This window comes from Nerophis ophidion, unplaced genomic scaffold, assembly GCF_033978795.1.
Source record: "Nerophis ophidion isolate RoL-2023_Sa unplaced genomic scaffold, RoL_Noph_v1.0 HiC_scaffold_48, whole genome shotgun sequence".
NCBI lineage: Eukaryota > Metazoa > Chordata > Actinopteri > Syngnathiformes > Syngnathidae > Nerophis > Nerophis ophidion.
In genome coordinates this window covers 122,501-138,853 of record NW_026906970.1, presented here as the reverse complement: position 1 = coordinate 138,853, position 16,353 = coordinate 122,501, and the positions used below count along the sequence as shown (strand labels likewise).

Here is a 16,353-nt window from a genome sequence, read left to right as displayed (position 1 = left end):
CTAGGAAAATTAAATTCCAATACATTGTTAAATATTTGAACATTTTTACGAAAATAAGTTGTATGTCTTTGTTTAGAAATTTTGAAATCGACAGGTTTACTTTTATTTTCACAATAAGTAAATAGTATATAATAAAATAGTTTTACCGTTGTGGGAAACTGGTTGTACTTATTTCTCTCGCGAGATTTGGAAAAGAGCTGGTTACTTGTTTCTCTCGCGAGATCTGACAACACTGCGCGCGAACCAAACACGGCGAGGATAAAGCAAGATGGCGTCTGACGGTGAAGACGTTATTGCAGTCGTCACAGTTCAGTGTTCTTAATCTGTGCCTCCATGGACACATATATGTCCTTTATTACACTCTAGTAAATAGAGTAAACATTGTTAATAACTGTTTGCATCTGGTTATATTAGTCTGAGCGCACTTTGATGCTTCTCGAGCTAGCTTAGCCTGCTAGTTAGTTTAGCTTGTTAGCTGCTAACAAAGAGAGGCGGAAGTGATCAAAACACATCACTAAGTAGAGATCAAGTGTGAGTGTAAAGTGTTGTGATTGTGTGAAAATGTGCCAAAGAACCATAGCAGAGTACGAGGAGGAACTTTGTCCAACAAAAGAGGAGAAGGAGCGACAACATGAAAAACATCAAGTTGTGTTACACAGAACAGGTTTGTTTACTTCTTACTCTCACATCTTTACTAACTTTATATTTCATTATTAACACTATTCTTCAATAAATTGTCTACAGGAAGATGAATTGTCATGTGAGGATGATGCACTGATTGTTTTACATTGTTGATAAGAAGGAGACATTGTCAGACACACAATATTTATGAGAGGTTGATGTTTGTAACAATGTGTATCAACATGTTCACACAAAACTCACACAGTCACCGGGGGGATATTCCAGAGAGCAGGTTAAGTGCAAAGTCCTGAGTATGTAAAGCTCGAGAGTTTTACCTCCAAAAATAAGAGAGGTAAGACAAAGTCAGAGTCAGTTACCATGGTTACTGATGCCGTAAACCTAGCCTGCTAGCTGGCAGGTTTGACAAGTTATATATGTGTGTAAAAGCATACTGACCTGTTATTTCCTTCATTTTGGTGCACCCTCCCTGAGATCGGTAGGTTGTGAGTTCAAACCCCAACCCAGTCATACCAAATACTATAAAAATGGGACCCATTACTTCTCTGCCTTGCACTCAGCATCAAGGGTTGTAATCGGGGTTTAATCACCATAAAAGTTATTCCCGGGCGTGGCCACCGCTGCTGCTCACTGCTCCCCTCACCTCCCAGGGTGCGATCAAGGGTGATGGGCCAAATACAGGAAATAATCTCCCCACACCTAGTGTGTGTGTGACAATCATTGGTACTTTAACTTTTTAACGTGGCTGTGATTGTCAAAAAAACAAAGCCTGATCTAAAGATGACATCTTGATCTCATACCATCTCAAACCAATTGACCGTTCATTATTAAATGAAATGTCTTATAGTCGCTTAAATTTGTCTTTAACCAAGCAACACTGTTTTTTCCAGTTACTCAACTAATCGGAAACATTTCCATTAGAACACTTGATTAATACAATTTTCAATAGCCACAGCCCTATATTTCATGTACAATTTAATATTCAGCATGTAGGAGTTAAAATGTGTTTTGTTTGTGTCCTGTAGACATCCATCAGCTGATTGGACACCAAGAAGAATGTCTCCCTCATCTGCAGGGGGACAGTTTCACTTTAGAGTATCCACAGCTCTCACATTTTAAAGGGGACAAAGATGAGCCACAGCCCTCTTATTTCAAAGAGGAAGAGGAGGGAGAGTGTCCTGTAGGGCAGGAGGAGGCTGATGTCAGCAAGTTTCCACTGACTGTTGTCTCTGTGAAGACTGAAGAGCATGAAGACAAACCACCTGAGTCCTCACAGCTTCATCACAGTCCAAGTAAGCACAACATCCACATATCATCTAATACAATGTTTGTGACACATGTTCATCCGGGGGACACATTTATCACTAAAGATGAAGATATGTTTGCTTTTTAACACCACCATTTAAATATGAATGCTCATCAATCATCAACAGTGTAATTGCTGGGGTGTAACCATGTGACCTAGAGGCCGTCCTCCTTACCTCACGTGGTCAAATGAAGGCAAACATTCAATATGGCTACTGTTTATTTACCTTTAGCAGCACATATGTCAGCATATTTCAAAGGTTTAGTGGTTAAGATTATGGATGTACACCAAGTACCATTTTTTTAATTAATACTGGTTCCTAATTATGTCGTCCATGAGGACCGTGAAAATTTTGGATTAAAGACACAACTATTTGTATTTTTAATTCCAGCTGACTGAGGTAACTATGACACGTTGTCACATTGAGTTCAGCTGCCGCTGCTACACATTACAATCAGCTTTGAATGATGACAAATAAGGAAGCAACCAAAGTTTGATGTGTGTGTTATTGAGAAGAAGATGACATAAGTGCATTTCACCTTGCACTGCACACATAGTTGACTTCTTTAAGACTTCAAATAAACAGCTGCTGATAAAAGACTTCCCTGCTCTGAGATGTTACAGAACATCATGTTGGAGGTGTTCAACCTCTTGTGCTAATAGGAATGCTATTTAAAATGACTTTTTCCACTTTTTTATTTCCACAAATGACATGTAGTACCAAAAAAAGTACCGACAAATACTGGTATCGATTAGGGTATCATATCGATACATTTCTAAGGATTTATATCCCTACTTAAAATACAAGCCAGATATCTTAAAAAAATAATTTCAACGTTTGTTTGGATTTAGTTACTTCTCTGCTGTCCAGCGATGTCTCAATCAATCTAGTTTATTAGTACTAATTAGCAAAGTTTTCTTGTCTTTCTAAAGTCTTTCTTCCAATAGCCTCCTCGCGGTAAAGTTGTCCGATTGCAAACTGAGGCAGTATTTGTGACTGATAAAACTTTCGGCGAATCAAAATTTAAGAAATTGTACCGGAAAGTTAATTATGTTTGAAGATGGCTGATAGAAACACAATCAGAATCAGAAACACTTTAATAATCTCAGAGGAGAATTTAAGATTTTCAGCACAATCCCATTCAAGAGCAGACAAACATTACAGGGAGACAGAACAGGTCTGCCAACTTCCGCCGCCCTTTAAAAAAAAGGTGAGAAACTGGTAAAAAGGAGGAGAGGTGAGAAAAAAAAAATCAGTCTAAGCCTGGGACCCTGGAGAGGGGATCCAGACTGAGGCCAAAGAGAAAACAAAAATCTAATATCCAGCGCCGGGGACCGGGCTCGGCGTGTAGTTGTTGACAACCTGCTGCTCCACTTTGACATGTTAGGCTTACAAGAGACATTCCTCCCAAAACTAGACCTGGGGCTGTTGAATTATTTTAATAATGGGAATTGTATGAGGGAGGATAGCGGGAGGTGTTGCTGTGCTCTGGCACAAAAAGCACGATCCAGTTATTAGTGTTATTAGGCTCGAAGTGTATTGCTGTTCAGTATAAGTCCGACAATAGGGAGTTTATTGTTCTCAATGTGTACACTCTGTATGAATGTAAAGACAATGAGGATGAATCCATGTTTAAACTTGCTTTTATTAATTATTTTATACAGGATAATCACTGTACGTGTATTTATGTGGTCGGTGACTGGAATGCTGATATTTCTGATGGCAGCTCTGATAATGCAAGACACCTAATACAGTTTTGTGATGATAATGCACTCACCTTATCTAGTCAAGGGTTGTTGCCAGCTGATAGCTACTCTTATATTAGTGAAGCCTGGCACACAACATCATGGCTTCGGGTGGGGGGACGGGTCCTGACTGTTGTTTGTGCTTAGCCACCAAACAGCAGCTCAGAGTACCCACTCTTTTTGGATTCCCTTGAGGGAATACTGGAGAGTGCTCCCTCGCTGATTCCCTTGTTCTGCTGGGGGACTTCAACGCTCATGTTGGCAACGACAGTGAAACCTGGAGAGGCGTGCTTGGGAAAAATGGCCGCCCGGCTCTGAACCCAAGTGGTGCTTTGTTATCGGATTGTCACGGATTGTCCATGACAAACACCATGTTCAAACATAAGGGTGTCCATATGTGCACTTGGCACCAGGACATCCTCGGCCGCAGTTCCATGATCGACTTTGTAGTTGTGTCATCGGATTTGCGGCCTCATGTTTTGGACACTCTGGTGAAGAGAGGGGCAGAGCTTTCTACCAATCACCACCTTGTGGTGAGCTTGTGAGGGTCTGCTGGGAACGCCTAGAAGAGTTTCCTGTCAGAGAGAGTTTCAATTCCCACCTCTGGAAGAACTTTGAACATGTCACGAGGGAGGCAGTGGATATTGAGTCCGAGTGGACCATATTCCGTGCCTCTATTGTCGAGGCGGCTGATTGGAGCTGTGGCCGCAAGGTGGTTGGTTCCTGTCGTGGCGGTAATCCTAGAACCCGCTGGTGTACACCAGCAGTGAGGGATTCCATCAAGCTGAATAAAGAGTCCTATCGGGTCCTTTTGGTTCATGGGACTCCAGAAGCAGTGGACAGGTACCGACTGGCCAAGCGAAGTGCGGCTTCAGCGGTCGCGGAGGCAAAAACTCGGACATGGGAGGAGTTTGGGGAAGCCATGGAAAACGAGTTCCGGGCGGCTTCGAAGCAATTCTGGTCCACCATCCGCCGCTTCAGGGTGGGAAGCAGTACACTGTCAACACCGTGTATGGTGAGGATGGTTTGCTGCTGACCTCTACTGCGGCTGTTGTTAATCAGTGGAGGGAATACTTAGAAGACCTCTTCAATCCCACCAACACATCTTCGTATGAGGAAGCAGTTCCTGGAAAATCTGTGGTGGGCTCTCCTATTTCTTGGGCCGAGGTCGCCGAGGTAGTTAAAAGCTCCTCGGTGGCCGCCCTCAGGAAACATTTGGTGATTTAACCCCCAACCCTTGATGCTGAGTGCCAAGCAAGGAGGCAATGGGTCCCATTTTTATAGTCTTTGGTATGACTCGGCCAGGGTTTCAACTCATGACTTTCCAGTCTCAGGGCAGACACTCTAACCAAAAGGCCACTGAGCAGGTCGATGGTTAATGCATCCTAAATAGAAAATAAACCTTGAGCAATTGAGTCATTGGTAGCCGCTCTATTCTGCTTTCAAAGTGCTCTAAATAACATCTTAAAGGCCTACTGAAATGAAATGTTCTTATTTAAACGGGGATAGCAGGTCCATTCTATGTTTCATACTTGATCATTTCGCGATATTGCCATATTTTTGCTGAAAGGATTTAGTAGAGAACATCGACGATAAAGTTTGCAACTTTTGGTGCTGACAAAAAAGCCTTGCCTTTACCGGAAGTCGCAGACGATGATGTCACAAGTGTGAGGGCTCCTCGCGTCCTCACATTGTTTTTAATGGGAGCCTCCAGCAGCAAGAGCAGTTCGGACCGAGAAAATTTGAGCGAGGATGAAAGATTCGTGAATGATGATATTGATAGCGAAGGACTAGAAAAAAAATAAAATAAAATAAGTTAAAATAAAAGGCGATTGCATTGGGATGGATTCAGATGTTTTTAGACACATTTACTAGGATAATTCTGGGAAATCCCTTATCTTTCTATTGTGTTGCTAGTGTTTTAGTGAGTTAAATAGTACCTGATAGTCGGAGGGGTGTGTCCACGGGTGTCTTGACGTCAGTCTCTGAGGGAAGTTGACGGCAGCTGCATGGACGGCGCAAGCTCAGCTGATCTACAGTAAGAGGCGAGTTTTTATCACAATTTTCTCAGCGAAACCTGCCGGTTGACAAGTGGTCGGGAACCATGTTCGCTTGACCGTTCTGATCCATAGTAAAGCCGTGTGTTTGTGTGGCTAAAGGCTAAAGCTTCCCACCTCCATCTTTCTACTGTGACTTCTCCATTATTAATTGAACAAATTGCAAAAGATTCAGCAACACAGATGTCCAGAATACTGTGTAATTGTGCGATGAAAAGAGACAACTTTCAGCCCGCAAATGGTGCTACGCTAATATGTCCCCTCCAACCAATAACGTCACAAACACACGTCATCATTCTGCGACGTTTTCAACAGGAAACTCCGCGGGAAATTTAAAATTGTAATTTAGTCAACTAAAAAGGCCGTATTGGCATGTGTTGCAATGTTAATATTTCATCATTGATATATAAACTATCAGACTGTGTGGTCGCTAGTAGTGGCTTTCAGTAGGCCTTTAAATCCACCTTTAACATTTTAAAGGGGAACATTATCAGCAGACCTATGTAAGCGTCAATATATACCTTGATGTTTCAGAAAAAAGAACATATGTTTTTTTAACCGATTTCCGAACTCTAAAAGGGTGGATTTGGCGATTTAAACGCTGCCGGAGCAATGACCTTTCACCCGTGACGTCACAATGGGAAGCAATCAGCCATTTTCTCAAACACATTACACACACCAAGTCAAATCAGTTCTGTTATTTTCCGTTTTTGCGACTGTTTTCCGTACCTTGGAGACATTATGCCTCGTCGGTGTGTTGTCGGACGGTGTAACAACACCAGCTGACTTACGTGGAGTGTGCTAATCAGACATATTACTGGAAGCTAATCGATGCTAACATGCTCTTTAGGCTAGCTGTATGTACATATTGCATCATTATGCCTTATTTGTAGCTTTATTTGCATCCAGCCTTTCCCTCCACCCACATTTAATGCCAAACAAACACATACCAATGGACGGATTCAAGTTGCACCAGTGGTCAAAAGATGCGAAAGTCCCTCGTTTGTTCTGCACACCTTACCGACGATAGCGATGCTACGACAGAGATGGCACAGAGATGTGTGGATATCCTGCGACACTCAAAGCAGATGCATTTACAATGATAAAGTCAACGAAATCACAAAGTTGAGTTTTGTTGATGTTATTGACTTATGTGCTAATCAGAAATATTTGCTCACGGTATGACTGGAAGTTAATCGATGCTAACATGCTATTTAGGCTAGCTGTATGTACATATCGCATCATTATGCCTCATTTGTAGCTATATTTGTATCCAGCCTTTCGCTCCACCCACATTTAATGCCAAACAAATACATACCAATTGACGGATTCAAGTTGCACCAGTGGTCAAAAGATGCAATCGTTGGTTAGAAGGCGATCGCCGAATTTGTCCTCGTTGCCGATATCTGTCGTGATATGGCCCAATAGCTTCAGTTTCTTCTTCTATTTCGTTTTCGCTATCTGCCTCCACACTCCAACCATCCGTTTCAATACATGCGTAATCTGTTGAATCGCTTAAACCGCTGAAATCTGAGTCTGAATCCGAGCTAATGTCGCTTTCTGTTCTACCCGCCATGTTTGTTTGTATTGGCTTCACGCAGTGACGTCACAGGAAAATGGACAGGCGGATATAACGACGGTTAAAATCAGGCACTTTAAAGCCGTTTTTTTGGATATTGCGTGATAGGTAAAATTTTGAAAAAACTTCCAAAAATAAAATAAGCCTCTGGGAACTGATTTTTATTGGTTTTAACCCTTCTGAAATTGTGATAATGTTCCCCTTTAAATACACACTGTAAGTATATATGTAATGTAGTCACATTCTTAATAACATGTCATATTTACATATCTTTCTCATTTTAAGCATACAATGTCTGCTCTCAGTGGGATGCCGACTGATGGTATGTTCATATCTTCCCGTTTAGATGAAGAATTAATCCTCACAAATGGTTAAAAAAGGGTGGGTGCAAAATAGCGTATTTTCGAATCTTTCTTGCCATCTCCAGGTCTAAGTTGGATGTCAGAGTTGACCAAGTTCTCGGTTTATGTCCACAACCTTCTACTACATAAGTGAGAAGCATGATTTATATAATCTAGAATTAGCTTTCACCCTCTTAGAGGCGAGAAAGCAGCTCAATATGTCAATATAGCAGCATAAGCTAGTTACTTCTGTGATCTATGCGCCACTAAAAGTAGGTCCTCAAAGGCCTACTGAAATTAGATTTTGTTATTTAAACGGGGATTGTAGGTCCATTCTATGTGTCATACTTGATCATTTCGCAATATTGCCATATTTTCGCTGAAAGGATTCAGTAGAGAACATCGACGATAAAGTTCGCAACTTTTGGTGCTGATAAAAAAGCCTTGACTTTACCGGAAGTCGCAGACGATGACTTCACAAGGGTAAGGGCTCCTCACGTCCTCACATTGTTTATAATGGGAGCATCCAGCGGCAAGAGCTATTCGGACCTAGAAAACGACAATTTCCCCATTAATTTGAGCGAGGATGAAAGATTTGTGGATGATGATATTGATAGCGAAAGACTAGAATTTTTTTTTTTATAAAATAAAATAAAAAGCGACGGCTCCGGGCAGCGGCATTGTGAGCGTTTCAGATGTAATTACACACATTTACTAGGATAATTCTGGAAGATCCCTTATCTGCTTATTTTTTAATAGTGTTTTAGTGAGATTGTAAAGACATACCTCGAGGTCGGATGGCTGCGGTGAACACCCAGTGTCTTAAAGAGAAGCAGAGGAGCCAAGCTCACAGCTGCCTTTTAAACAGCTACTGCAGGAGGACGAATAATCCAATGATGTCTCCGGTAAGATATATATCACAATTTTCCCATCCAAAAACATGCTGGTTGACGTAGAGAAACATGTTCGCTTGACCGCTCTGTGTTAAAAACAAAGGTGCAATATACCGTTTTCCACCAACAGCACTGTTCTTTTTAGTCTCCATTATTAATTGAAAAAATTGCAAAAGATTCAGCAACACAGATGTCCAAATTACTGTGTAAGTATGCGATGAAAAGAGACGACTTTTAGCTGTGTGTTATGCTAAGCTAATATTTCCTGACAGTCCGTGACGTCACGCGCACACGTCATCATTCCGCGACGTTTTCAACAAGACACTCCGCGGTAAATTTAAAATTGCAATTTAGTCAACTAAAGCGGCCGTATTGGCATGTGTTGCAATGTTAATATTTCATCATTGATATATAAACTATCAGACTGCGTGGTGGCTAGTAGTGGCTTTCAGTAGGCCTTTAACGTTAGCGCTTATAATAACAATATCACTAATACTTGGTTAATATTCGGGTCACAAAATGTAAATGGTGTATTGTTGGCAGTTTTTGGAGGACTTTGTGGGTCTAATAGAAGAGCTCCCATTGACTCCAATGTTAGCTGATTTTTGTTCATGTTTAATTACTAATTAAAATTCATAACAGTTTAAAAACATGTCTTACATAAGGATTGTGAATGATAGGCAACATTTAAAAAAGTGCAGTTTCCTTTGAGTTTGTCAGATAAGTAAACAGTCCTTCAAATTAAAGATGTAAAACAATTGAGGTTGTTTATAGATATTATCCACTATGAAGTTACAGTCAAACTAAGCACACAAGGGAAAGTACATTCATATACAAATGAAGTACACACACGTGTAAGAATCATGTTCATCGTCACACCCTTAGTTGAAAGCACACCATCCCCATGACATGACACTTCCACGTGATGTAGAACAGGAGTACAACATTTTAAACATGCACACACATCTGAAGAATATAAAAAATAAATATATTTGGTGGGCCAAACAAAATGACTCGGGGAGCCAATGTTTGGTATGGGCGATATGACCTCAAATATATATCCTAATAACAATATATGTCACAATATATCATATGTTTATGTGATTGATAATAGAATAATTTCAAAGCGGGTTAAAAAATGCTCCTAATTTGGCAGCTGACATATGCAGTAACATATTGTGTCATTTCTAATTGTATTATTATATCGAACAATTTTTATTAATGTACTTGTTTATTTACTGTTAATATCTGGTTACTTTATTCGAGGAAAAAAAATACTGGAAATTATGTATTATTTCACTGCATATTTCAGCAACTAAATTAGGAGCCTGTGTAACCTGTTTTAAGATAGTTCTATTAGTAATTCTATATGAAATAATTTAATCGCAAAATCTAATTTAAACCATATCGTCTATCCACAGTAAAAAGTCCTGTTGTCCTGGTTTGTTTTTCTTTTCCTGTGAATAATGTTGTAAAGAGCAGCGTGTTTGTGCGTCACTGAGATTTCAAGACAGTTCTTACAATAACTTGTTTTTCCTAAGTGCATGTAAAAGTACTGAATGCATTGTGTGACTGAGCAGAGATGCTGTGTTTGTCTTGCAGACGTCTGTGAAGAACATCTTCACCCTGAGCAACAGAAGTGGAGCTTCAGGATGCGAACGGAGGAGCCACAGCCCTTCCACATTAAGAAGGAAGAGGAATGCCCACTGACCCCCATTTTTAAAGAGGAAGAGGAGGACCCACAGACACCCCGATTTAAAAAGGAAGCGGTGGATCCACTGAGCCCTCACATTAAAGAGGAAGAGGAAGAACACAGCATCAATCAGCAGGGAGAGCATCTTGAAGGACTGGAGGAGGTTGATGTCATCAAGATGCCAGTGACTGGTGTCCCTGTGAAGAGTGAAGATGATGAGGTGAAAGGTGAAAGTGAGGAGAGGGGAGGGGGGGAGCCTCCAAGCAGCAGCTCAACACAACACATGACAACAGAAGCTGATGGAGACCACTGTGGAGGATCACAAGCAGACAAGCTCTTAGCTCCACTATCAGATAGTGAGGACACAACGTCACACTCTCCTGACACTGATGATGAAGACTCTAAAGATGATAAGACATGTCACACTGACAACACTCACTTCACATCTTCTCTCTGTCACAAAACCTTTAAATACTATAGTCTTCTGAAAAGACACATGAGAACACACACTGGAGAAAAACCTTTTTCATGTTCAATCTGCGGTAAAGATTTTACTCAGAGGTACGATTTGAAAAGACACATGAGAACACACACTGGAGAAAAACCTTTTTCATGTTCAATCTGCGGTAACGATTTTACTCATAGGCAACATTTGAACACACACAAGAGAATACACCCTGGAGAAAAACCTTTTACTTGCTCAGAATTCTGTAAAAGATTTGCGCGAAAAGCAGTTAAAAAGACACATGAGAATACACACTGGAGAAAACCCATTCATGTGCTCAATTTGTGGCAAAGGATTCTCCCAGAAGGGACATTTGGTAAACCACACAAAAACACACACTGGAGAAAAACCTTTTTCATGTTCAATCTTTGGTAAAGGATTTACTCAAAGGCACCTTTTCAAAGCACACATTAGAAGACACACAGGAGAAAAACCTTTTTCATGTTCAATGTGTGGTCAAGCTTTTACTCGAAGTGACCATTTCAAAGCACACATGAGAATACACATTGGAGAAAAAACATTTTTATGTTCAATCTGCGGTAAAGATTTTACCCGAAGGGACCATTTCAAAGCACATATGAGAATACACAATGAATAAAAAACCTTTTCACTGTTAAGAATGTGGTGAAGCTTTTGTACAATGAAGCATTTTGAAAGTACACATGAGAACACACACTGGAGAAAAACCTTTTTCCTGCTCAGAATGTGTTAAAGCGTTTGTGTGAAAAAGCACATTGAAAGTAGCCATGAGAACACACACTGGAGACATACCTTATTGTAACCTGGGTGACAAAACCCCATTAAATATCCTCATTTAAATATCCTTTTAAAACCCCATTGAATATTGTTTGTAATTAAATCTTCCTATTTAAATAATTGTATTTAAATATCCTCTCAAAACCCCATTGAATATTATTTCTAATTAAATATCTTTCTATTTAAATATCATTTTACTTAAATATCCTATTTATTTTCGTGTCTTTGCGTACGTCATTGCGTCACGCGGTCACGTGACCTCGTGCGTCATTGCGTCACGCGGTCATGTGACCTATTGCGGGAAGCATAAAATCCAGTAGTGGGCTGCTTCCAGGAAGAGCGAGAGAGACGTTGCTGCAGGAGCCAACTACTGAAGCCGTGGGTCGTCGTGCGAGAGTGTTTAAGTGGGATTTATCTGCGGAATTGGCCATGTTGGATGGCAAGCTAGAGCCTGAAGCTTTATGCCTGGAACTGAACCAACCCAACTGAATCCACCCAACCGAGCCGGGCGGCTTGGAGGCTCCTCAGCAGCCGCTCTGTTTTTTCCCTTTGGTTTTCCATAACGCAACGTGTTCATTTCTGTCCTCCCTGAACTTTCACATTTACCCCGTTACCTTCACTAAAACCCCTCTGGACACTGCCACCACAACGTGGACTTTGCGAGGTCGTTTAATGAACTGTCGTGTTGCGCTTATACCCTCTTTGGTAAAAACAAGGACTGAATCAAGTACTGTATCACATTGTAAATATTGAACGTTCTGTAATTTATGTTGAAAATGTGAATGGCCATTCCAATTTACATGTCTTTTTGTTGTTGTTTATTTTCCCTATAATTCTTTAATATAATTTGGTACCATTTAAACATAAAACCTGTGTTCAGTCTTCATTACTCTCCATTCCTAGAGCTGAATTGAGTTTCTTCGGATGTAGCCCAGTTATATAATTCATTGTTTACTTAATACTTGTACAGTGCTTTACTTAAGTAACATGCAGGCTACATTATACATATATTGTAAAAGTTTTATACAAAGTCTGCTTTTGAAAAGACTCATGAGAATACACACTGGTAAGTAAGTGTTGAGTTGCAGTGTGTGTGGTGAAAGAATCTCTTCTAGGCTTCACGGTGAAAGAGGGGTGAGTGCGTCTGCCTCACAATACAAAGGTCCTGAGTAGTCCTGTGTTCAATCCCGGGCTCGGGATCTTTCTGTGTGAAGTTTGCATGTCCTCCCCGTGAATGTGTGGGTTCCCTCTGGGTACTCCGGCTTCCTCCCACTTCCTGTCAAAGTTTGTTGTTGACGAACCCCATGATGCGGAGACGGAGTCAGGCATTGAATAAGGAAACATGGTTTTAATATAAAATACTAGAACAAAACCAAACAAAGGGTACAAACAAAAAGCACCCACATGGGAGGATAACAACCCAAGAGAGCTAGCATGGGAGCTAGAAAACAAAAAGGAAATTTAGCTTGGAAAACAGAAGTCGTACTTGTACTTAGAAAACAAACTGGAAGCAGGGAACAAAAGGCAGTAAGCTAAAAACCGCAATTAAACATAGCTTACAGCAACGCTGCATGGACAAGACAAGATACGACAGGTAGCAAAGACAAGTGCGACATGTGGCAACGACAATAATCCAGCACTGACCGGAGGAAAAAAGCAGGTAAAATAGGAGCGGGCTGATTGTAGCCAGGTGTAGCCAGGTGCCAATCAGCCGCAGCTGAGGGAAAAACAGCACACAGGGAGACAAACAGGAAGCTGGACTAAAATAAGAGTGCTGACAGGAACTAAGGACAGGATATTCTAAACACATAGAGGAGAAACTAAAACACAAACTGTCAGTGGCAAGTGTGACATTTCCAAAGACATGCACCTGGGGATAGGCTCCTCCCACCTCCAAAGACATGCACCTGGGGATAGGCCCCTCCCACCTCCAAAGACATACACCTGGGGATAGGCTCCTCCCACCTCCAAAGACATGCACCTGGGGATAGGCCCCTCCCACCTCCAAAGACAAACACCTGGGGATAGGCTCCTCCCACCTCCAAAGACATGCACCTGGGGATAGGCTCCTCCCACCTCCAAAGACATGCACCTGGGGATAGGCCCCTCCCACCTCCAAAGACATGCACCTGGGGATAGGTTGATTGGCAACACTAAATGGTCCCTAGTGTGTGAATGTGAGTGTGAATGTTGTCTGTCTATCTGTGTTGGCCCTGCCATGAGGTGGCAACTTGTCCAGGGTGTACACTGCCTTCTGCCCGATTGTAGCTGAGATAGGCACCAGCTCCCCCCGTGACCCCAAAGGGGGATAAGCGGTAGGAAATGGATGGATGGATTGTCTTCTAAGTAGCAGTGTAAGAAACACAAGTGTGCTGGTGAGAACAGCAGCAGCAAATGAAACTGCAGGATTTGAAATAAACTGTCCAGACTTTGACTTTCTAACAAAATCAGCACAGATCCTAACATTTATAGATTAGATATTTTGCATTTTTAAGTCAAGTACATGTTTTAATATACAACATCCATACATCCATCCTTCCTTTTTCTACCGCTTATTCCCTTTCGGGGTCGCGGGGGGCGCTGGCACCTATCTCAGCTACAATCGGGCGGAAGGCGGGGTACACCCTGGACAAGTCGCCACCTCATCGCAGGGCCAACACAGATAGACAGACAACATTCACACTCACATTCACACACTAGGGACCATTTAGTGTTGCCAATCAACCTATTAATATACAACATTGTGTACTTTATTAAAAAATAAACAACACTTTGACTGTAAAGGTGAGAATAAACAGGACAACATACTTTTATATGTGTATAGAGATATTCAGAAATCATTTTTAATTATTATTGATGTTATAGATTAACATTATATGGTGTATTTATTTGTTTTACATTTGTTAATACCTTTGCTTTTGAGTACTCATAAATCCCTCTTAGTTCATATTTACTGGTTCACATCTGAAACATCTTCTGGACCACTTCTGGAAGCATATTATTATTTACTTTATACATCATTTCAGCAGTTGTCTTAATCCTTGTGTGGTGTTCGGCTCTGTGGGACCCGTTTTTAATGTTTATTAAAGGAAAAATAATACAATTAATGAATTTTCCAAACTGAGACTCACTGGCTTTGGCTCATTTTCTGTGAAGAACATATATCAGAATACATATTTAATGAACACACACCATACACCCCCCTACACATTTCTGTTACATATAGGATGTTCGGGGTCCCCTGGACCTGGGGCTAATAGAAGTGTGGAAATTGATGTTCTGTTCACACACACACACACACGCACACGCACACGCACACGCACACGCACACACACACACACACACACACACACACACACACACACACACACACACACACACACACACACAGCAGGCCTAGACAGGAGGAGGACAGAGTGTATGTACACAGAACATCAGAGGGTCAAACGCAAGGTTGCAACACTACCTGCAAACGCCGTTCACTCTCCCCTTGCTGTACAACCCTGGGCCAAATGTCACCATTGACGAACAGCTGATGCCTTTAAGGGGCCGCTGCTCCTTTCGGCAGTAAATACCATCCAAACCTGCCAATTATGGTACAAAGATCTGGGCTGCCTGTGATGTCACTTCCTCATATGCTTGGAACTTGAGGGAGGAGCCCCCAAGAAAAAACAAGGAATGAGAGAAGTCCTCGACATGTCTCAGTGCCTCCGTGGACACAACAACACATGCAACTATTTTTTCTACTTTGCACAAACTGGGACAGGAGCTCCTGAAGAGGAAGCTGACCATGGTGGGAACAATAAGGAAAAACAGGTCAGAGCTCCCACCTCAACTGCTGACTTCAAAGAACAGGCGTGTCAAGTCTTCCAAGTTTGTATACACGGCTGACACATCCCGGGTATCCTTTGTGCCGAAGAAAGGCCAGAATGTGGTGCTCATGTGTACACTGCACGGGGAAGGAAGAATCTGTGACCAGGAACATCACAAACCAGAGATCATCATGGATTATAACGCCACAAAAGGAGGGGTAGACAACATGGACAAGCTGGTGACGGCCTACAGCTGCAAACGGAGGACTTTACGCTGGCCACTGGTGATAATATTTGACATGTTGGACATCTCAGCGTACAACTCCTTTGTCATTTGGATGGCACTGAACCCAGAGTGGAAACGAGTGAAGCTCCAGAAAAGACGGCCCTTTCTTGAGGATCTGGGAATGGCATTGGTGAGACCACAAATGGAGAGAAGAAATCCTATCCCCAGAACCCCAGCCTCTGCAGCCATGGTGAGGAGGATTCAGGAGGAGAATGCTGGTGGCCTGTCTGCAGAGCCTGAAGTAAGTGTGTGATGCTGTTGATACATGTCTGCCACTCATGTCTTCTTAAAGAGAGACAGAAGTCTTAGTAAAATTCCTGATCTTTTCATTATTCTGGGTTGTGAACACCAGCAACAAGAAGAAGTGTGCGGACCCAAGATGGAGAGGAAAACAACACGTATATCTGCAACACACACACACAGTAAAGCTCTGCCCCTCAAGTGTTGTATAGGCTAGTGGCTACAGGCCATGTGTTCAATGTGTTGTCTTCACTGCTATGTTTACTCTGTGTTCATGTTGTTCCGCTTGTGTTGTGCACCACAATGGGTTACATTTTAAGTTCAACAAAATAAAAGTCAGTAGTTTCTAAAAAGCTTGCTTCACTTGTAAATTTGTTTCCACTCTTATCTTGATTTTAATTGATTTTCTTTATTATGTTTTAAATAATACGTTGTAATTGTGACCTAACAAAGGTATAGGGCAGATATTAACCATATGTATTGTTTATACTCCTTGTAAT

General features: G+C 41.6%; 2 protein-coding genes across 3 annotated transcripts in view; both read left to right on the top strand.

Annotated features, from left to right (window-relative positions):
- The first annotated feature begins 257 nt into the window (after positions 1–257).
- LOC133546908 (gastrula zinc finger protein XlCGF57.1-like) overlaps positions 258–16,353 on the top strand; it is a 106,062-nt gene continuing 89,966 nt past the window's right edge. Inside the window, exons 1-3 of one of the 2 annotated variants that reach the window (XM_061892757.1) lie at positions 258–664; positions 1,665–1,931; positions 10,164–12,384. In XM_061892757.1, the coding sequence (XP_061748741.1) occupies positions 562–664; positions 1,665–1,931; positions 10,164–11,134 (1,341 nt within the window). In that variant the 5' untranslated portion in view covers positions 258–561 and the 3' untranslated portion in view covers positions 11,135–12,384. Of the gene's footprint in view, positions 665–1,664; positions 1,932–10,163; positions 12,385–16,353 lie in introns of those variants that run through there. The other variant, XM_061892753.1, reaches the window with a different exon arrangement.
- LOC133546906 (uncharacterized) lies at positions 15,106–16,118 on the top strand. Its single transcript, XM_061892751.1, has 2 exons — positions 15,106–15,854; positions 15,966–16,118. The coding sequence occupies exons 1-2, from the start codon at positions 15,306–15,308 to the stop codon at positions 16,068–16,070; spliced, it is 654 nt and encodes a 217-aa protein (XP_061748735.1). The 5' UTR covers positions 15,106–15,305; the 3' UTR covers positions 16,071–16,118.